Source organism: Nelusetta ayraudi, unplaced genomic scaffold (assembly GCF_046127955.1).
Source record: "Nelusetta ayraudi isolate G7.1 ecotype Tasmania unplaced genomic scaffold, CSIRO-AGI_Nayr_v1 ptg000059l, whole genome shotgun sequence".
In the NCBI taxonomy this organism is placed as follows: Eukaryota; Metazoa; Chordata; class Actinopteri; order Tetraodontiformes; family Monacanthidae; genus Nelusetta; species Nelusetta ayraudi.
The window spans coordinates 2,280,244-2,302,112 of record NW_027466109.1 but is presented as its reverse complement, the minus strand read 5'-3'; the positions used below and the strand labels follow the sequence as shown (position 1 = coordinate 2,302,112).

General features: G+C 45.8%; 1 protein-coding gene across 1 annotated transcript in view; it reads right to left on the bottom strand.

Annotated features, from left to right (window-relative positions):
- Positions 1-2,752: 2,752 nt before the first annotated feature.
- Positions 2,753-21,869, bottom strand: part of yjefn3 (YjeF N-terminal domain containing 3) — a 35,541-nt gene continuing 16,424 nt past the window's right edge. The window contains exons 2-6 of the mRNA XM_076039608.1: positions 12,161-12,269; positions 8,344-8,454; positions 5,094-5,207; positions 4,334-4,484; positions 2,753-4,036 (exon numbers count right to left, since the gene is read on the bottom strand). Of these exons, the coding sequence (XP_075895723.1) occupies positions 3,840-4,036; positions 4,334-4,484; positions 5,094-5,207; positions 8,344-8,454; positions 12,161-12,269 (682 nt within the window). The 3' untranslated portion in view covers positions 2,753-3,839. The remainder of the gene's footprint in view (positions 4,037-4,333; positions 4,485-5,093; positions 5,208-8,343; positions 8,455-12,160; positions 12,270-21,869) is intronic.

The following is a 21,869-nucleotide window of genomic DNA, read 5'->3' as shown; positions in this document are numbered from 1 at the left end:
CTTTCTCTCTTTCTTTCTTAAACCACCACCCCCCCAGACACGGGACATTGCCAGATGCTGCTCTGCTCTGCGGTTGGACCTGGTTGGTGCTTCAGCTCTGAAGCTTTTTTTCAACAGTCGGTGATTGCCGGAGACGGACGCGCTGCCAGAGAGTGGAAGTGGCGTCATATGGCACAGCCACTCAAGAGAAAGTCGGCGGAACACATGAGCGAGACGTGCTTACGAGGTGCAATGTTGGAAGTTTGCGGCATCGCTCGAGGGGGAGGGAAAATATAACACGGTCAACGCACATTCAAACCCCCTGCTGGAACATAGATAAGGATGCATTTAAAAAACAATCTTGGGTTTATTATGGGGCTTATTATGTAATGTGATTTATGAGTGTGAAAGTAATTCATAATTCTATGAATATGTTTATAAGTTGTTTTATGCTGTTTTAAACATATTTTCCATCAGTGTGTGTGTTTGTGTGTGTGTGTGTGTGTGTGTGTGTGTGTGTGTGTGTGTGTGTGTGTGTGCATGTGAGAGAAAGATCCTGTATTTGGGCCATTTAGGAACCAGACACTGTTTAGTGCACTTGAAGCCTGTGCCTTTAGGAAAAACACTGTTAATTATTTTTGAAGACATTAAGCGACTAAATTGTAAAATAAGTTGCACCAATAAAACAATCAATTAAATGCAGAAATCCTGGATTTTGTCTTGGATGGAAGTGTTCATAAATATGGCACATAATTGTTTTGAAAAAGCAATTTTAAAGCACTATTTAAAAAAAAAAAAATAGAAACAAAGCTCCTTCACTCAAACTGAGAAAGGCTTTGCCGGCTGCGGCACTCTAATTGCAGCTCCCACCAAAAATATTTTGACAGCGCTTCTCCTCTGTGTAAAAATACTCACCATTATATTGACATGTGCAACTGCCGCTGAAGTCTGTTCAGCTCACTGGGCCACCAGCGAGTCTAGCACTCATTACTCAGACGCCCCAGTACAACAAATGCAAACACCAGGGTGGCGACAAGACGCGGTTTCCCGTGGACGCTCCGACGTGCGCTGCCGAACGCTCGGACACGTTTGCTCAACCCCCGGCAGCTCTTCCCTGACAGATTTAGGAGCTCTGCGCGAAAAAAAGAGGCAGATCAACATTCCTCCGCACTGACTTTCCACAGACGCACACATGCTACTTAACACAGACTCACACACAGGGCATTAGCACATTAGTATTCTGCCTTTGTATAAATACACATGAGCTCATCCATAAACAGCAGCAGTGTCGCTGAGTCATTCTCGGCGGGGCCTGCAGCGCCGAGCCCCATGGTGGGAGTGCGGTGGTCGGCTCACACCTGCCCGTCGCTCTCGTCCAAATCAAATCCACTTGCTAACCAGTAAACACGAGTGTCGGGATGCCACTGGCGACGGTGACCGCATGCGACAGGCATGCAAACGAGCCATCGCTCGCGTCGTCACGCCTTGATCAGAAAAACGTGCCATCGAGCAGCTCCCTAACGATGTCTCCTTGGAAAATTACACTGAAGTGAAATTGAGCGAAAAGACGGAGGATTTTCCGTCTACTGCACACCAGATGTGGGTCAGTCTGCAGTTGCAAAATTAATTTTAAAAGTGATTAGCATTCCGCTCTTTTTTTTTTTTTTTTGCGCCAACCATTGCATCAACCAATCACAGTGGTTGCATAGTGTCTATGTTGTTTGTCAGTTGGGGTCATCATTCCGTGTCTGAATTCAAAGACTTCCTTGCCATAAAAAAAAAACAACCTTAGAGGTGTCAAACGTTTACTTTTTTGCTCTATTGTAATGTAATGTTTCACGTGACCAATTTTTACATATTTCTTTTTTTAAGAATCAGCCTTCAATTCAGAACCCAATTTTATCCCCATCGAACTACTCCCACCTCCTGTATAGTGCTCAGCACTGTACAGTAGAGATTTATTATACTTATCCTCTAAAATGGAAGAAGAAGAAGAAGAAGAAGAAGAAGAAGAAGAAGAAGAAGAAGAAGAAGAAGGAAAAAAAGCAAACCTGTCTGAGAATAATTTGATGAGAGCAGTGAAAGTCAACCGCAACAGTAAAGTTGTTGGCCAGACGGTGAGATAATGAGCTGGAACTCCTGTTAAACCAGTGTCAAGTGGAGGGGAGCTGAGGATTTAGGTTACGCAATTTAAAGGCACAATTAACTTGTTCATTTGTGAGGAATGATTCTTTCTGGCTAAGTTTGTTAATGGATACATGAGAACATTCACTCATTCACCGTCGTTAACACCAAAACCTGGAGTTTAAAGACTCGAGAACTATTTATGCGTCTGCATGCAGTGATGATGCATTTTTACTCTTGGCTCACAACTGCAAAAACACGGGAGGAACACGTTACACGTGACACCTTCGCACAGAGGTTAACCGAATCGAAGTGCCGTCACGTTTTAAACGTTCTGACTAAAGTAAGCAGTGGCACAGACGTGAAACAGGTTCAAAAATCATCATGTTGTGTTAACGCGTCGCTGAACTTTTAGACAACAAAGTCTTGCAAGACAATAAGTAATCGTTTGAAGGCAGGTCAGAATTAAATGTGTGAGAAACTCAAGTCTAGGATGTGACTGCAGAAAGGTTTTACTCATGGTGATACACAAATATCCCTGAGGACGTCGTTTCGTAATGTGAAAGTCGTAAGTCATGAATAAAGTCAAGATAAAGGCTTTATGAGAAGGAACGGTCATGAGAAAAGAAAGAACACCAGCAATAAATCATCCTTTTAAAAGTAAACTTTTATTATTGGACAACAAGACTGTCTGGGCCTTAAAAAGTAACTTTAAAAAAACAATCCTAATCAGAAAAAAAAGACTACAATAAAAAAAAAAAAAACACAAAACACAAATTTTCTGAATCAAAACTTTAAAGACCCATTGTGTAAGATTTAGCAGCATTTTGTGGTGAGAAAGTAGAATGCAAATACATGTCTATATTTAGAATGTAGCTTGTTATGCTAATGTCCATATTCTCGCTTCATGTTTACGGGACAAACACTGAACCTCAGCCAGACTGTGGGACTGGATGGCCCGTCCTGCAGGGAGCGGGTGACTTCGGTCGGCGTCACTCTGCAAACATTTTTCGCTCATTAGAAAATTCCATTTGGCAAAGATCGCCCCAGTGTTCTGCAGACTGTTTACTGATGTTCCACTTGATCTCACATCTTTCTGAGAGAGTGGTGATGTCAGGGTGAAAATCACGAAATCCCGATCGGCTCAGCGCCCGGGCCTGTAACAGAAATGTGGTGGTGCAACACGGCTGCGTCTCTCCGACCCGGACCTGCTCTCTATGTGTCCTTAAAATGCTTTGTGATGGTGAAAAAGAAAAAAAAGTTAGTTTAGGTACTTAATAAAACTAAAAACATACATGCGTATTTTCTACTTCACTTTGTGCCAATAAATCCCTGTAAATGTCACACACGGGGCCCTTAAAGTCGCACATCATGGCAAATAACATTAGGCTGAAGGCTCAATTCCAAATGAAAAAAAACGTGAATGAACATCTCAAAGAGTTGTGCAGGCAATTAAAACCCAACAGTGGTTGGCACCGCGGCATATTCTTAATCTCTAGTCCTCTAAGATATCAGAAAACAACAACATTTACAGGCAGACCGACACGAGAGTCCCGTCACGCCGTCACCTAAAGGACACGGGCACAGACTGTGAACGTCCTCCTGTCACTGTAGCTCCACTGCACGCTTGGCTAAGGCTTGGACCAGATCTACACCACTCAGACGTCCACATTGAATCACATTAACGACCTAGAAAGTACAAAACATAGTAGAACAGATTGACTGCAGCGCCGGCGTTACAGCTCCACCAGACAGTCTGTGCCGGGGAACTCCGGGAGGTTCAGCTCGTATTTTTTCTGCACGTCGTACGGCAGGAAGCGTCCGGCCAAGAAATGCTTCCCCGAGAAACTGGTGGCACACTTTTTGGGCGCGGTGAGAGAGATGAGGACGTCTGGGTTGATCCCGTCCTGCCTCGGCTCCTCCGCATCCCAACCTGGAAGCAGGAGAGAGGAGCCAGTGAGGAGGCGGTGGGGGGTGGGGGGTGGGGAGCAGCGCCAACCGTGCGCTCACGCTCAGCAGGTAATGCGTTTTTGCTGTGCGATGAGATCACGGCGAGCGTGAACGTAGCGTGAGATTTATCCTCCGCACGTGAGCCCCCAGACTTGGACGTGGGCCGGGCCGGGCCGGGCCGGGCCTGGGAGAGAGAGAGGCAGCCAAGGCTCTCTCAGAGGGAGCCTCGTCTATCATGCTCTGCTGCCTCTGAGCCTCCCAGCCGGGTGGGAACACTCACCTGACGGCACGTCCACGCTGACGATGGGAGTCTTGATTTGCTTCAGCGTGACCAGAATGCCGGAGTAGGGCTCTTTAATCTCGCCGCAGTCGGCCTCGGGGCCCAGCATGGCATCAATCACCAGGTTGTAGGCGTCGTTTATGAGCTGGACCTGCACAGAGAGGAGCTCGGCGTAAATAGCTCGCGGCGGATGAAGAGCCACACAAATCAAGCCGCTCCCCACCATTGGTTCATAGAGACATTCAAGTCATCCCAAAGTAAATACCAGCATTGTGGGCAAAACTGCAGGGGAGGAAGAAGGGGGGGGGATCTTAAAAATCTTAAAAGCAGCAATAAAAGATTCCTGGGACGACATTAAATCTTCTCTGAACGGCCACAAGCCGTGAGGCGTTAGCTTCTTTTGCAAATTTAAACCTTTGCCAGAAGCGAAATGGAAAAAACTGCTTTCCTGCCAATATTTGGGAGAGAAGATTGACATTCTGTCTCCTAGCTTTACATGCTAGTAGGAGCTGATTAGCTTGTGTTAGCAATAGGTGGAAATACTGGGGGAAGAAGTAGGCTTAAAAGAAACAAGACGGTCCTTAAACTCACTATTATAAAGTTTATAATCTGGAATCTCTTGAAAGCAAAGAGTCCCTTTCAGAACTTTGTATTCTCTTTATTACATTACAATCATAAACATCCAAGAAATCGCAAGTCAACAGTATTTAGCATGCTAATCACACAAAGCATCGCTGTCATTTTGTGCACTGCTGCTGACCTCTGTGGGGAGGTAAGAGAGAAAAGGGATGTCCATCTTCTCGCACTGCACTGTGAAGTCCTGGTGCAGAGTCTGCGTGGAGCGTTTCGGGTGGTAGATGGTGGGCTCGTATTCCTGCAAAGTGGGGGGAAAAAATAAATAGAATAAGCTAGTCTGGACCTCAGTCATGGATGTTCCACAGCAGAGCTCTGCTTTGGCAAAACCCAGTTTCTTTGACCTATTTTGTCCGGAATAAAATCAAGTAACATCGCCAATGAGCTGTTTTTCAGATGTGGCTGACGCAGACCGACTCAGGAAGTGATCCGTCAACTCACACTGGCCGCTTGCTGCCTCTTCGGGGACGGGAACCTTCAGCGCGGACAAACGGACACAGCTACCGATAACCTGAAGTCATCTCGCTCACAACTCCAGAACAACTTTTGGCAACCGGGGTAAGACAAAACATACACAGCCACTGCGAGCCTTGCTCACTCAAGGGGGTTGCTCTCTTGACGTCATGGGAGGTTGCAGACGACTCGCAACACGAGGCGAGAGGAGTTGAAAGACAGAGGCAGAAGCTGAGACGTCACATTTGAACGCAGTCTGTCCCTCTGGGCTTTAGTTTAAGTGTCCAGCTGGGCCGTTGAAAACCGACCAGTCAACTTTAGCCAGAGGCGCTAACTGCCATACGCAGAGTTCCACTAAACTGTTTTCAAAGTCAGTCAGGAGCTAAGAAGGAGAAAACGGGTGCATCAGCAGCAGCCCATAATCCATTTAATGTGCTAAAACTGCTGCTACTGCAGTATTCACGTTCACCTCTTTGGCACCATCCATCATTTTCAATCTGTAGAAGCTCCTCCATCCTGTTGTTCTCCTATATATATATATATATATATATATATATATACACATATATACTGTATATTTTTAGACGAGGGTAGAACCGTCACATTCTACCCTAGCTAGCAGGCACCTTTTTTAAAATTCATAATTGAAGCTGATTGTTTGTGGATTCTAAAGGATTTTAGGACCAAAGGAAACACCCCTAAAGACGATGGATGGGCTCCATATTTTTCTTGAATTCTGAATTCAACAGAGCTGATTTTATTCAGATTCAATCATCTCACAATGTTTTACGTTTTCACTACGAGCATCTAATTAGGAACGATGACTTTGGAGAAGTCGGGTGTGTCACGGTGACGTGAGAAGCGAAACTCGGCCGCTCTCGTTTGCGTGCGACGACTCGTGTCTGCGCTCTGTCCCATCGCATTCGCAGCTCTGGGTCAAGGGGAGTGCACTTGTGCGTGCGCATGTGTGTCACGCGCATCCTTGCGTGTCTCTCTTTTTGACAGACATCATGTCGCACCGTGGAAAACACACAAGCATGCAGCGGGTGAGTCGTCTGTAGTCCAAGGGAAGCGCTCGAGATTCTGCCGGTCAGAACAGACCAGCGCGTTCATGGTCGGTCAGCCGTGGCCGACCACTCACTCTGGGAATATGTGCAATAATGATAATAATAATAATAATAATAATAATAATGATAATAATAATAGTAATAATAATAATGATAATAATAATAATAATAATAATAATAATAATAATAATAATAATAATGATGATTAATGTAGTAATAAAACAATCAGCTTTGCAGCAAAGCACATTTGAAGATGCAGTAAAGGCTTTGCTTAATGCGAGGGTGGCAGACGGTAAAATCATTAGATTAAGAATCAACAATAAGACTGATAAAGTGGGTGAGTTCTTTGATCAGAACTATTAAATTCGTCATGTAATATCAGTGGCATACATAGCGAATTCCATTATAAACCAGAGAGGCCAGAAAGACATAGATCCTATTTCCCCCGTCTTATAAAATCAGAGATTGGCGCTGACGCACGGCGGACTGAAATTTTCTGCACTTTTTAACAAGACTAAATAAATAAATAAAAAACTCTCACATGACATGATATGATATGACATCATGGCCACGATGTCACGTTGTGGCCGCGCTGCCGAACACACGCGTGGCTTTAACGAGAGTAACAATAGCATGACATCACGGCTGTCTGAGTGGCCCTGCGGGGAGCGTAATGGGATAACTGCTCCGAGACGTTTACAGGAGCCGAAGAGAAATTTAAAGCGCAGACGGTCTGCGCTGCAACCCCCCCCCCCCCCACTATCCCGCCACCCCCACCCCTCTGTTTGTCTTGACACACGTGACGTCTTCGAGCTCCCATGTTGTGCAAAACTTCACTTTGCCGATGTTTTCCAGCTATAATTTGTGTCTGCTGCTACTGCCACCGCTCACATCTGGCGCCGCTGATCTGCAGCACCGACGCTCCAATGATGGGAAGGGGCAGCGTTTTAGTGTGTTTAGTGTGTGTTCATTCACTGCAACAAAAAAAGAAACAAAGACGAAATGAAAAAATAATGGTATGAGGGCTTCTCCACTTGAGAACAGCCTTTACTGGTTTTTATCGCTGCGCCTCTCGGACAGATCTGGAAAGCAGTCATTTGTGATGTCACCAAGGGTTCTGACACCAGCGTTGTTGGGATTACTGCATAAAAGTAATCAAAATACTGATTACTCCTTCTAAAGTAATCTGATTACTTTTTAACTACTTTGTTCATCCATAAGTAATCAATTACTCATTACTAATCACTTTAGTTGAAAAAAGATAAAGTACCAGTCGCTCAGTGCTTTGGAATGAACTTAATGAAAGTGCAAATTTTGCAATTGCAAATATTGCCTCTGTCCTCTCGACATGAGTGAATGTTTGCTCTCTGAACACAAACTGCACATTTCACAGAACAAAGTCACGTACAGCACTGGTGCCTTTTGCACAGCCCATATTGTTGAAAAATAATCTGTGACATTGTTGTTTTCGGTTGCTTTTCTAAATTTCAGACATTTTGTGGATAACGAGACATTTTTAGCTTGCAAAATATTTCAGAAAAGTAACGGACTTGTTACTTGATAAAGTCATTGTGATGTAATTACCAGTTTTGCCGCAGTAATCCTGTTACATTACTTTGTTATTTAAAAAAGTTGTTTAATTACAATAGTGGATTACTTAGTAATAGATTACTCGCCAACACTGTCTGACACATCCTCCTAGTTGATGAACTCCACCCACGCACAGCCCTCCCACCCACTTAGAAAGCCTTGTTTGGCTTAATCTGTATGTACGGAACCTTAAGAGTTCTGCGCTCTGTGATCCACAGTCACCCGAGTGCGTTGTTGTGGTTGTTGTTGTTGCGACAGTTTACTTACGAACATGCGCAGGTGTCGCGCGCACACCAGGCCGATGGAGCCGTTCTGCTCCGGGCCGCAGATGACCAGCACCGTGGGCTGCTTCTTGGTCAGCGAGCCGAGAGGGTAGGCCTGGAGAGAGGGGGAGGAGGTCAACGAGGCGAGAAAGCAAAGGCAAACAACCTGGACTGGAGGAGATTCAGAGACGGTGTCGAATCCATGTAACAGACTTTTCTGTCCTCCTTCTCTCTCTGGCTGCAGCCAACCGGCTGCTGATGTGTTTACTGGCTTTACTGTCTTTATAAATCACGCTGCACCTCCGCCGGCCAGCGAGGCTTCAGACGTTTGAAGCGTCCAAGCAAGTGAAGAATCCTCCATCGTCCGTCAGCCCAAGTGCTGCGTTTGCACCTTTCAGTTCGCCCGTAATCTCAGCGCGGTGGTTTTACAGGCTCCAACCTGGTCCTCTTCTCTCTCTCTCTCTGTCTCTGTCTCTCTCTCTCTCTCCCTCCCCCTTTTTTACGGGGCCTTTCTTTCCCCATAAATGTTTAATTGTAGATTCCAATTATGCAAAATGATCATGTAACGTCGTCTTAACTCAGTGTAATGAGCCTATAATGTTAAGGTTGCACCATTTATTTATTTATTTGCTGTATTTACCATCCACTTTTTAAAGCCCTGATATATTTCAAGAGATTTTCTAAAAGCGTTGAGTGAAAGTGAAAATGTGCGCCTCCTTCATCTATTTTTAATCCACTTCCACTCATTAATTAGGCACAAGAGGGGAGAGAAAAATGCATGTGAAAATGTAGGCCAGACTGAAACAATGGAGAGAACAAGAGCACAATTGGAGTGGCGCGTCTTTAATTCTTTACCATGGCCCTACTTTTTTTTTTTTTTTTTTTTTGCGCTGTGCTACTTGATAATAATGATGATGATTTCCAGCCAAAATGTGACTGTCAGACCGACTGCGCGGCACTAAATCTTCAGAGTTGTTCAAGGACGCGAGTTTCACTCGTGGCCCGAAATACAGAAGCCGAAGAGATCGCAGGGTCGTGTGTGGAGCCCCGGCACCAGCACTCAGCTCTGCTCTGGCCAAAATATAAAAAAGCTAAGAAAAAAAAAAACAACCTGTCTGCCGGCCTGCCCGCCTGCCTTGATTGTAATAAGGTCTCCCAGGGAATATCCCTTTGAAGGAAATGTCAAAGACACATGTTTCTTTCACCTCCAATCAACCTGAAACGCACACGGGATCCTGAGAAAACAGGAGCGGGGGCGCTGGAACAACACGTCCGGCCGCTTTACGCCGAACACGGCACTTTTTAACGCGCCGGTGGGGGAGGAAGGGGGTCCCTTCCGTTCAAACAGCGGCCCGTCCGATTCATCATCGCTGTGTGGCAACCAAAACAGCCTCTCACCGTCTCCAGCTCAGGTGTTGAAAAGCCTCAGACTGATAGAGCGGCCGCTGCGAAGGGATTACTTTCAGAAAAACCTATAATCCATGTGGAGCGGGGAGGCTCTGCCGTGTGCGTGTGTTTGCGTGAAGGCCGATGCCAGCGGCGGCGGCGGCAGCGGCGGCTCGGCAGTGGAATCACGCCGTCTGCATCTCCTTCGACTGTAATTTCCTCTAAATAGCGGTGATGTCATGCGAGCAGCGGCAGCGTCCGTCCCGCTCTGTGTTTGTCTAGTAAGGTTACGCTGTTTGGGCGGCCGGTCGGAGGGCCGGGCGCCGGGCCCGCCGCGGTCAGATGATAATGGAGGGGAAGTGGATGTGGTGGGTTTTAATCACACACACTCGGAGGAGAGAACACAAAGTCTCGCTGCTTCGGAGACTCGACTCTCGACGCTGCACGCCGTCCGCCTCAAACGCTGTTTTTTTTTTTGTTTTGTTTTTTTTACTCTCTGCTTGATGCCAATTTGTCTTTCTAAGGAGGACAGTGTAGTTTTTTCTTGGGGGGGAGGGGAATCAACTCGAATGTGAAAGTATTTATACTGAGACTGGCTTTGCAGTAACTTGGGGTAAACATGTATTTTTTTTTTTATCAGACGCTACTTTCTCATACTTCATGAGTATTAGCAAGAATAAGCGCCTTGGAAAATAGAGCATATTTTTTTATAAGCTATGCAGGTAAGTTTTTGTTCTCTATTTTCCCTACAGTAAATATAGATGTTCACCAGCTCCTCTCTGTGTGTCCAGAACACAGTCGCGAAGAAGGGCGCGACTGAGCCGGATCTCATTTCACCAGCCGACACAAGAGATGACAAAATAATCAGTTTGCTTGTAAAACGCGCAATTGTTTGCAGGCATCGGTCATGTGACCAAGAGCATTTTCTTTATCACGTGTCGCTAATAGGAAACGGTGCATTTTGGAAATTTCAGCTGTCTATTTTTCTTGATCCATTGACTCTTTTCTTCTCTCATTTGCTTGTTGATGTCTTTCACCAGGCAGTTTGTGCATTCTAACAGTGTTTTCAACACAAACGCACGCACACACACGCACACACACACACACACACACACGCAGACTGTGAGTTTGACGCAGTCCAGATCTCTGAGGAAATGAAGTCTTTGGTGTCGGAACGCTGTGGCTGGACGAGCGCTGCCACTGTGCGAGCTCACATGTTCTGCCCCGAGGTCGGAGAGCCGCTGCGACTTTTTGGACGTTGGCGTCGTGCAGAGCCTCCGAACATTTCCCCGGCAAAACAGTCGGACGTTTTGTATATAAGCTAATGCAAATAAGGAAAGTGTGAGCAGTAGCAGCTGGTTCTGACTTTTCCCCGACCCTCGGGTGCAATCAGGCCTGTCACTCCTGGACTGGGGTTTTGTGATGATTAGCTCAGAGGGGCTCAGCGAAGGTGCAGAAGGTTTGTTTGAAAAAGAAATTGGGATTAGGTGAGGAACACTTAGCGAAAAAAGGTTTGCTGAGTGACACGCACGGCTGGACCTCACAGTGGACGGCTTTGAGCGGGAGGGAAATGAGGGAAACTTCATTTGCTTTGCCTAACGATTTTTACAAAGCAGTGTTGTACACACTGGGAAAAAACGGTACAGTTATGCCAGATAAAGTCACAAGCTGAAGTGTAGTAACACTTAGGGACCTAAAGATGGATGAAGAAGGATAAGGAAGGATGCATGAGTTTTGTGCTGCTTTTGTGGAGACAGCCTGCTGAAATTGTGCTCCAAATTCTAATTTACGGTGGGGAAAAAACAGAAAGAGAAGAAATTCTAAGAAAATCCTTTGACAAAATGATTAGATCGTTATCATGACTTCCTTGTTTGCTCAGTGGGGGTTCAGCGATCGCTACTCCAGAGGCCTGCTGAGGACGTGCAGGGAGCCGGTTTGTTTTGGTGTTGGTGAAGCTCAAAACTCCACCACCCAGCCATGACACAGTGTTTCACTCTGCCCCTTTAAAAATAGCCGTTTGCATGTGACCGGTTGCTTGGAAAACAGGCCGCAGCCGGTTCTGGTTTTTGCAGTAGGAAGTGTTCAGAGACCCGGTGGAAATACAGACTTAACACAAACAGTACATCACAGTAAATGGCGACTGCCGAGCCATCGCTTTAATCATGCGAGAAAAGAGCTCGGAAAGCAAAACAGCACATCGGGGCAATATTTCAGGCCCATTTCACAGTGAAAACATTTTTTCTAAATGCCGTAAAAAGCACACTGTGGGCGATGTTATCTGTCACGCTTTTAAAACGGCAAACGGATCCGACCCTGCAGTTCCACCGCTGGGTGAATGGGGAACAGTTGCTTCATAAAGTAGGTGAGGAATGGCGAGGCAGAAATAAAAACAGACAGAGGGAGCAGAGACAAACAGAGCAGTGGAACACGCAGACCTTTGTTATGGCCACGGCACAGGCCTGTCCCCAGATCTCAATCAGCTGCTGCTGTCCAAACCTGTAGTCCCTCAGCAGCTCCGTCTCGATGGCCGACGCCTCCTCTTTACTGCAAGACACAGAACAACACCCCGTTAGTCACGGCATGCCCACTCAACCACTGGAACTATTTACACAGTAATGCTGGAGCCACTCAGGAGGAAATATATGTCGCTCCAGGAAATAGTTTGTGCCTTGTTTTTTTTTTGTGTGTTTTTGCTTGTTTTTTTTTTTCCAAAAAAGCCTCCAAATAAATCGTCCCTTTATTTGAGCGAGTGAGAGCTGCCAGCACCAAGACATCCTTCACTTATTCCATGAAGTTCATCAGTTCCATGAGTGGAACACACTTGGCAGCAAGCAGTGCGTGTGTGTGTGTGCCAGCTCAGCAATCTGATTGGCAGGCCACCCCAGCGGGGGGGGGGCAACCTGTGTAAATGGCTAACTGTTGAGTAGAGGTGCAATTCAACCTCCCACCTGAGAGGCAGTATTTCACTGGAGTATTGCCTAGTGTGGCAAAAACACAAAAACAAACAAAAACAACAACAAAAAACCCCAGACAGAAATTTGGATTGGTGAAATCCCCTTGGGCCTTCTGAAGATGTGAGTGGACTTTGACTGTGGTTTTGTTTTGTTTTTTTATCACGACAATGTAGCGTAGTTCTGTCAGAAGCTCAGCTTGTTGGTCATTGTGTTGGAATTTGTAGTTCTCTTTGTGTATATACAGTGTATATACATATATATATGTTTATACATATATATATATATATATACATATATATATGTATATATATACATATATACATATATGTATATATATATATATACATATATGTATATATATATACATATATGTATATATATATATATATATATATATATATATATATATATATATATACATATATATATATACATATATGTATGTATATATATATATATGTATATATATATATATATATATATATATATATATACATATACATATACATATATATATATACATATATATATCTTTATATATATATATATATATATATATATATATATATATATATATATATATATATATATATATACATATACATATATATATATATACATATATATATCTTTATATATATATATATATATATAAAGATATATATATATATATATATAAATATATATATATATATATATATCTTTATATATATATATATATATATAATATATATATATATATATATATATATATATATATATATATATATATATATATATATATATATATATACATATATATATCTTTATATATATATATATATATATAAATATATATATATATATATATATATTTATATATATATATATATATATATATATATATATAAATATATATATGTAGCAAGGTAACCAGCTTGCGCCCCTCCCCACACCCCACTCAGGCAAAAAGTCTTCTGTGCACACGTGCAAGGCAGCCCCATGCCGGTGGAGGAGCAGCGGACCACCCAGAGTCACGGGCAGAACGTCGTGTGGAGAATGAGTGAGAGGCTGAAGATGCAACCTGTACCCCCAGGGGTCCCGACAGCCGGGATTCCATCCCGTGACTCAGTCACCACCAAATCCCACCAGCGTGTTCCACTACAACAGCCGTTGTACAGGAAACGTTTTGTGATGTGTGAGCATCAGTGATTCATTTTTTTTTATCTTACAGCTGAGCTAAAAGCGTCCTGTTACGAGTTCCAGGTGCAGGAACTGTGTGTCGGGGGGGGGGGGGGTCAACTGACTAACACATACAGCCGCTGCCAATCCAAGAAAAGAACATGAAGGTGCCCTGAGGAAAGGCGCTGGGTCTGTGTGAGGGTGTGAAGCCTGAGACTGATGTGTTCATAGGGTGTCGCGCTGCATTTTGTGATCTGATGTTCACACTCGTTGATGTCCTCTTGCAGCTCTCTGCAGGGTGATAGTGTGACTAATGTGGCAGTCAAGGACCCTGCTGCTGCTCTCATGTGTAGGTAGGAGTGTGTGCGTGTGAGAAAGAGAGAGGGAGACAGAGAGAGAGGGAGAGAGACGGAGAGATGGAGAGGGAGAGAGAGACGGAGAGAGAGAGAGACGGAGACAGAGAGAGAGGGAGACAGAGAGAGAGAGAGGGTGACGGCGAGCGGGAGACAGAGAGAGAGGGAGAGAGAGAGAGAGAGCGAAGGAACAATGCCACTGCCTGTTTCTCAGTACAGGCACAGCAGGTGTAGCCACCCAACTCAGTCTATCCTCATGGTGGATGCTACGATGGACACGTCCCCTGTTACTCTACAGACACCTGGTGGTCGTGGACAGCACTGCACCCCCGTAAAGAGCGGGAACCAGTTAAAACTACGTTAATGCCCGTTTTCACATCTTTGTCTTTTACACATACCCCAGTGGAGAAGCCTTGTGTGATTACTCATCCTTGATCTCCAGAGACCAAACAGCACAGTTAGCCCTCTGTTTGCAGCCTCCTGAAAAACACTTTGATGTTAGCTTCCTTCTTAATCTGATGCTCTGTCAGGCCGTCCATATACTTTCCAAAGGGGACTCGATCAAATGTGGAAACAAAAGTTGAACCAACCCCTGGCTGGAGGCATCATCGGTCTTTATGACATCACAAAGGGCAGATTTCCAGATCCTTTGTCAGTGATGTAACTGTGCCCTTTATGACATCACAAAACATCACTGTCCAGCACAGAAGTAAGTGTGCACACTTTCTGTAATTTGAAGCAACTAAAGCAATAACTTTTTCATCCCATGAACTTCACAGACAGGCCAGAGGGAAACAGATACAGGGTAAGTTTTTACTCCTTTATTACTGGAAAATAGAAAATTCAAGAAAGGTCAGTGAAAGCTCCTGTGGAAAGAAGAAGCGTAGCTGAAACATCCTTTTTCTCCCTGTTTACACATCATCTGTCAGACTGCTGCAGGTCGATAGCAGCAGATGAGAGCAGGATCAGACGTGTGGGAGAGACAGATTCTTGTTAGGGAACACCGCTAGTGTGAGTTTAGCCGTACATGGGTCCCCTTTACAAAAATACATCTCTCAATTCCGACCTGCTGCAAGAACCCACAAGACAGATGAGCGAAAACTGCATTTGAATGAGAACGGAATTGTTTGTTTCCTCCTAAACATCGTCCATGAGAGTATCAGTGGATAGCAGGTCGATAGCGGCAGACGAGAGAATGATGGATGTGGCAAATCAATACTGTGCTTTCAGTCTGCAGAGTGCTGATTGGATGGTGGGGAAGTCAGTGTGTGTGTGTGTGTGTGTGTGTGTGTGTGTGTGTGTGTGTATTCCTGAAAATTATATAATATGTTCTTTGTTCAACAATAAACCACAAATCACACATTGCAATACTTCTATAGCTTCAATTTTTTTATTCGCAAACTGGTAAACAGGAAGAAGCACTTAGATGAAAAGTGCAACATCCAATATTTTCATTTATTACCTAAACTAAACAATTGTTTTTTTATGCGCTTGAAAAAGTTTGCTGTTGTGTCTTTATCGTTGAAACTACCACATGCAGTTTTTCTCACCATCGTTGTTTTGCTCCCCGGGCTTCAAGTGTTATCGGCCGACGCTCTGCTGCCTTCCCTCGAGCCTCCGCTGTGTGTTTGTGAGTTTCGGTGTGTGTATCCGACTGGGGGCTTATGGCATTTAGTGGCTCCGGTGGAGCGGCGGTCGCTGTCACCCCACGGCTCACCTCAGGGAGGTTTCCTGAGTCATCTTGACGGGCTGAACTTTGGAAAGTTCACCTCGGCCCGCATGGGTTCGCCATGTGCTGCCGGGCTGCGACCCGGCGGCAGAACAGCTCATAAAGGCAAAGCAGCAGATTTAGCCCTCTGTTTACAGCCTCCTGCGAAAACACTGAGTCAAATGTTTTGTTGGACCTTTTAAAAATCGCGAAGGGAACGAAAAAAAACAATCCACACTTGGCTGTAGGTGTGGTCACTTGACTGGGTGTGTATCAGTGCCTTCTGTGACATCACGAGGGGCTGATTTCCAGTGACGCAGAGCAAAGATGATTTTGATAAAGAGATTTTATTTTTTATTTTTTTTGGTTTGCCTGGTTCGATTAAAGAGTAGACTGGACTTCAAGGTTGGCTAAGGGCCACAAGGGGGCAGCACAAATAGAACTTGAGGCAGGTCAAACCAGAGGGATTTTTGTCTTCAGTTTTGTCGGAAACTAATGGCAGCAAACGAAATCTCACTGCCATACTTTCGACGACAAGCCTTTTCTTGAGACGTGGGAAGCAACGTGCAAGAGCACACAAGGGGGCAAAGAAAACCTAACAGAAAAACAGAGTGTTAGCTTCTGTTGCGCCTGTGTGTCCCCCCAGCGGCGCTGCAGCCTCTCCGGGGGACGGACTTGATTTCCCAGCGCTCGGCCCGATGCACTCCTGCGGCGTCTCACCTTCACTTTGGCTGTGCTCAGCTGTGATCACGACCTGCTTAATAGGTCTGTTTACCTCACGTGAGGGACGAGCCAAAGTGAAACTTTAATGGCCTCTGCGGGGGAATCGGCAGCGCGGCTGCGGCGGGAAAAAAAGCGATAATTCGCAGAGGACAGTGGACATTAGCACGTAAATTGTAAGGTGAAGCGAGGCGATGAAAGTCTGACAACCTCCAGCACATATAAATGAGAAACGCTACTCCTCTGCCCGTCGCTCCTCATTATTTTGGCGCCGGCATATTTATTGACACAAAAATAAGTGCGCGGGGAGAGTGGAGAGGCCTGTGATGTATGGAGCAAATCCCTGCGCGGAGGAGAATATGGCGGTGCGTCAGATGGAAAACAACAACAACAGCTGAGCACGACAACAACAAAAAATGAAAAAGCAAAATTGGATCCACAGCTATAAAAAAAAAAAAAAAAAAAAACAAGCCGAGAGAAATGAAATGGACGGCAATCATCATCATCATCATCATCATCATCATCATCATCTGAGGCTGTGAGCTACAGAGGAGGAGAACATTCAGCAACAACAGAGAGGTTTCTGTTTGTTTTGAAGGCAGAAACACCAAATTAGCCGCGTATTTCACCAACACACTCACGCCGACGCTTCTGAGGAACATCCTCTGGTGTTTAATGAAACTCACTGCATCTTTCCTGTCTCCCGTTTTGGGGTATTTAGGCCAGCGGGAGCTCAAAGTCAAACTCAAAAATACAAAATTCAGTTTCCAATTTTTTCTAATGGTGATATTTGTCTCTTGACTGTATGTGACCCCCAACTCCCCAGAAATGAAAAAAGTCTGTCCTCTTTTTCTCACTTTACCGTGTGTGAGACCGTGAGAGGTTTTGGCAAGTTGTGACATCACAAAGGGATTAACACCCCTCCCACGTTAGTGACGACATCAACGCCTTGTTTTTTTTTTCCGCCTCCAAACACGTACCAGGCCCAACTGATCACATTTTTGCACTGTTGCAGGAGGCCGTAAACAGAGGGCTAAACATGCTGCTCACGGGCGATGATCGTGCAGAGCAGCTCGACTGGAATCTCGGATGAGACTCGGGTGTTACATGAGGTCTGCCGCCCTCCGAACATCAAACAGATCCGAATGGATGTAAAGTTCAAGTCGTGTGAACTCGGGCCGCGCCGAACAAAGCGGCTGCGTGAAACCTCCCATGATTCCCGCCTGTCGAAGGACAGCCAATAAACTGGAGACGCTCATCCGACCGGCGGCCTCTCCTCCCCGCAGCTCCATTGTCTGACCACCTCTCAGGAGAAAAGAGTTCCCTGATGGTACTTGAGCCCCTTTTCCGTCGAAAGGGAAACGGCATTTCCATGTGTGTGGGGCGCCGTCACCTGAAGAACCTCCAGCTAAAAGATGCGCTGCGGCAACAAAACAAAAGCTCTTGTGTTGAAAATGAGACCTCGCTCTCACGTTTAGCCTCACTTCAGGCTGACCTTTAATTTATACAGCTCCAAAAACTACCTACCAGCTTCTTGCATGAGGCAAACTCCACCTCACAGGTTGCCCTCAGACACTTCCACCTTCAGCGCCTTCACAACATGTTACTAGCGATTTTAATGAAAGCAAAGAAAACATGAAAGCCGAGGGAAACCAGTTGTCTCCGGCAGCCCAGATCCAAGTGTTACCTGGATGCTGACTTCATTTACTAATACTCGAAGAAAGCCGTGTTTCAGTCTCGGTAGCTCACAGAGGTAGACAGCTGACAGATAGCGGTCACACACAGGACTATATTGGCTGTGCTAGATGTGGGCTTCCACAGTAAAATCACCAGTAATATGTTGTGTACGTTTGTGAGTTTCTGGCCAAGCGTCTGTAGCTGTTTGGTGAGTATATTACACTGGTGTTGTATCACGCTCAGTTGTTTTGTTGTTGTGCAACAAAAGAGGTAACCTGGAAGTTAAAGACGCTGAAAAGACTCCTATCGCCCCCTAGTGTGGCAGAGGTGGATGCGTTCCCGTCAATAATTCTATTTACTTAGCTGCATGTACATGGGGACAAGGAGAAAAGTCTGATTAGAAAACCGAATTATGAGCTTAGTCCGATTAAGCTCTGCATGCCAACGTACTGGCTGAGCAGTGAGAACGAGACACTTTCATAACAGACACAGGCAGCGGCAGTTCCATCTATAACCTGGGAAATTCTGAGACTGAACACAAGTTCAGTGAGTCTCCTCCTGTGGGTCCACACGCAATACCAGCCAATTAACCTCCACGTTACCTTGATGTCTGACGCACGACTTCGTCTTGAAAGCCTTTTGGCCTCTGACCCTGTTTCAGCTCCGGTCTCGAGTTCTGTCTCCCCCTCTCACAGCCGCTCTGATGTATGTTGTTTACACATCAGTGGACCGCAGCGATGGAAGTCCAGAAGGACCGAGCCATCCAGATATAGAGTCACAGGTCAGCGGGGACGGCAAAGCCACGGTGTGTTCAATCTGCCGTGTCTGTCGCTTGAAGAGAAACTGAATTTAACACTGGAGGCTGATTAAAGGTTTGAATGAGGTGAAAATTGAGCAGGCGATAGATGCTTTTCCTAGTGACATACCGAGTCCGAAAGAATGAGCTGTCATTTCTTGTGCACAAAAAGATCACAATTGCTCGATCCCAAAGTATTGCTGCAGTAAACTAAAAGTGCAATACGATGTGATGTGACCCCACATCATTCTCTACGGAGAGCCGCCAAGCAGCTTCAAACACCTTTGCTCTGAGATCAGAGCCAGAACTGTCAGCTGCCACAAACTAACCTGCCGCGCCGTCGCAAAAAAATTAAAACGCCGACTTGCTCGGCCGTCCCCGCTGACATTTACATCGGCCAGATATTTACTCTTTCCACAAAATGCCATCCCTGTATCTTGCAATCATCTTGCGGCCTGCGCCTGGAAATTACCTTGCGCGCAACACGATCCTATGACATGAGGAGATCATTCCCGCCGGTGTTATCTCTTCATGTCGGAGGATTCCGGAGGCTCCGGCGGGTTCCGAGTGCAGCGGCGTGCGAGGCGAGGGTTTGGCGGCTCCTCCTCCTCTTCACCTTCTCCTCGTCCGTCACACCTCAGTTGGCGTGCAGCTTTCACATCTGCACCTCTCTCCGCTCCCGCTGTTATTGCCATTTCAGCTAATAATCATTGCAGAGAGGGGAGGGTGGATCAAATTGTGCTCACATGCACACGCACACACACACGCACACACGCACACGCACACGCACACATACACACAATAAAGCGGAGCCCAACCCCAACAATTCTCACGCGGTATGCGACGCCCTGCCAGGCTCCCCGGGCTGCACAGCTTGTGTGACATTCTGTTCCTAATGTATGGCAAAATGTCACATGCACACATATTACAGGCTGTCGGCCCCACGGGCCCCCCAGTTCACCAGCCGCCAGCCGGAGGTGACAGCTGCACCCGCCGATCCTTTAAATCGCAAACCTTGTCCGTCACCATCAGCGATCGATGCCGCAGGACCCAAGAAGGCTGAGCCGAAGCACTCGAGTTTTGATGGTCGTGCTGTGCAGATTGTGTGTCGGCAACACAACATCGCGCCACCAGTGGTGCCACTCAGCCGGAAAAAGCTGCGTCAACGTGTCCGAGCTGAGGACAGAGACCTTAAAATGGTGTTTGCAATTCATTGACCTGCAACACTGACACAGCGCCCCTGGCTGGTCTGGAATAGGGTCATGTGACTTTCAGTGACTGCTGAGACCGTGGGCCACACTTTCTGGTGACACTTCACACACCAGCATCATCACTTCCTGGCTGGAAGAAGAGAGAGCAAATGAGGGTCTGCACAGATGTGTTCTGTAAGGAGTGCTGGGCAGGCAACCACTGTTACACCGTCATCTGCCAGAGCAGCAGAGGGCACTGCGTCAAGACTATGAATATTAAAATGAATTTTTTAAATCCCTTTGTGACGGAGACATCAAACCCTTAATAATAATCAACAGCAGCTTAGCTGTTTCTGCATGCTCCCTGGTTCCTGTCACACTGTTCACTGTTAAGGTGTTGCTCTAAACGTCCAGTGCGTAATATTTCAATGGTAGAAAATGGAATAAAGACAACGATGATGCGTTTTTAGTCCCATAAACTCGCGTCAAATAAACTAACAACTTTTTTTTAATTCACTGGTGATAAGAGTTTGAGTAGCTACATTGTGCCTCCACATACCTTTGTGATGGATCTGCTCTGTGTTTTGTGTTTGTATCCCGACATCACAGCTGCTAAAAGAGTGACGTGAGATCAGGAAACAGCAATAAACACTTTCCCGGGATTAGATGCCAACAAATTCTAACACAGTGGGAGTTTAAACCTCAGCACAGCTGTGAGTGTGAGCCACCATGTGTCTCTGCTACTGTGGGTCATTCATTCTTATCCATCTCTAGAGGTAAGAAAAAAAAATCTCTCGCCTCCTTGAACGGATACCTCGTTCACTGTCAGCTAGCGGTTGGGCTAGTAAAAGGTCGCCGGCCCTCTCATGGTTCGCCCTGCCGCTGGGTTCATCAATTATGCACGGGTTGTGTGTGTGTGAGTGTGTTGATGAGCGCCGCCGCTGTCGCGCAGGGTTGCAGTTTGTAAGCAACCCTTTTGTGTGAGCGCTGCTGGCTACTTCAAGGTAGGGAGAAAAAGGTGAGTCACTAGCAGAGGCTCCGGGGACGTTCCCATCAACCTGTACAGGAGGGTGTTTTTTCTTGCCGGCGTCGGATGGCCTTCAAGTTGACTCCTCATCTCCTCTTTTCGAAACATTCTCTGTTGTTTGCCCGAAAGGGAAAGAGCGGCGGTGACTCACACGAGATGAGCCTGGATTCGCACATTATGAAAAAACGTTGGAAAAAAAAATGCACGGATTGCGCAGCGCCTAGCATGATTATACAGAAAGGAAAGTGGTCTATTACTGCGAATAATAGGGGGGGGGCGGGGGGGGGGGGGGCAGCAGTAGTCCCTGGCTGCTTTTTTATCACAGCTGGCTGTGGGGACTTGTCACAAAATGTTCCAGCAGGAGTAAAAAAAAAGAATAAAATGCTGGAACAAGCGTTTAATAACGGATCTTCTCCTTTAACGGCCACTTTTTGAAATTGTTTGTGCAGAAGAGTCTCAGCGCCTAGTGCAGCGCTAAGATTGAACCCTCCGTTTTTTTTTGATGAAATGTCAAAGAAAATAAAGTTGAAACCAAGTAGCTCTCAGACGCGGGCAGAG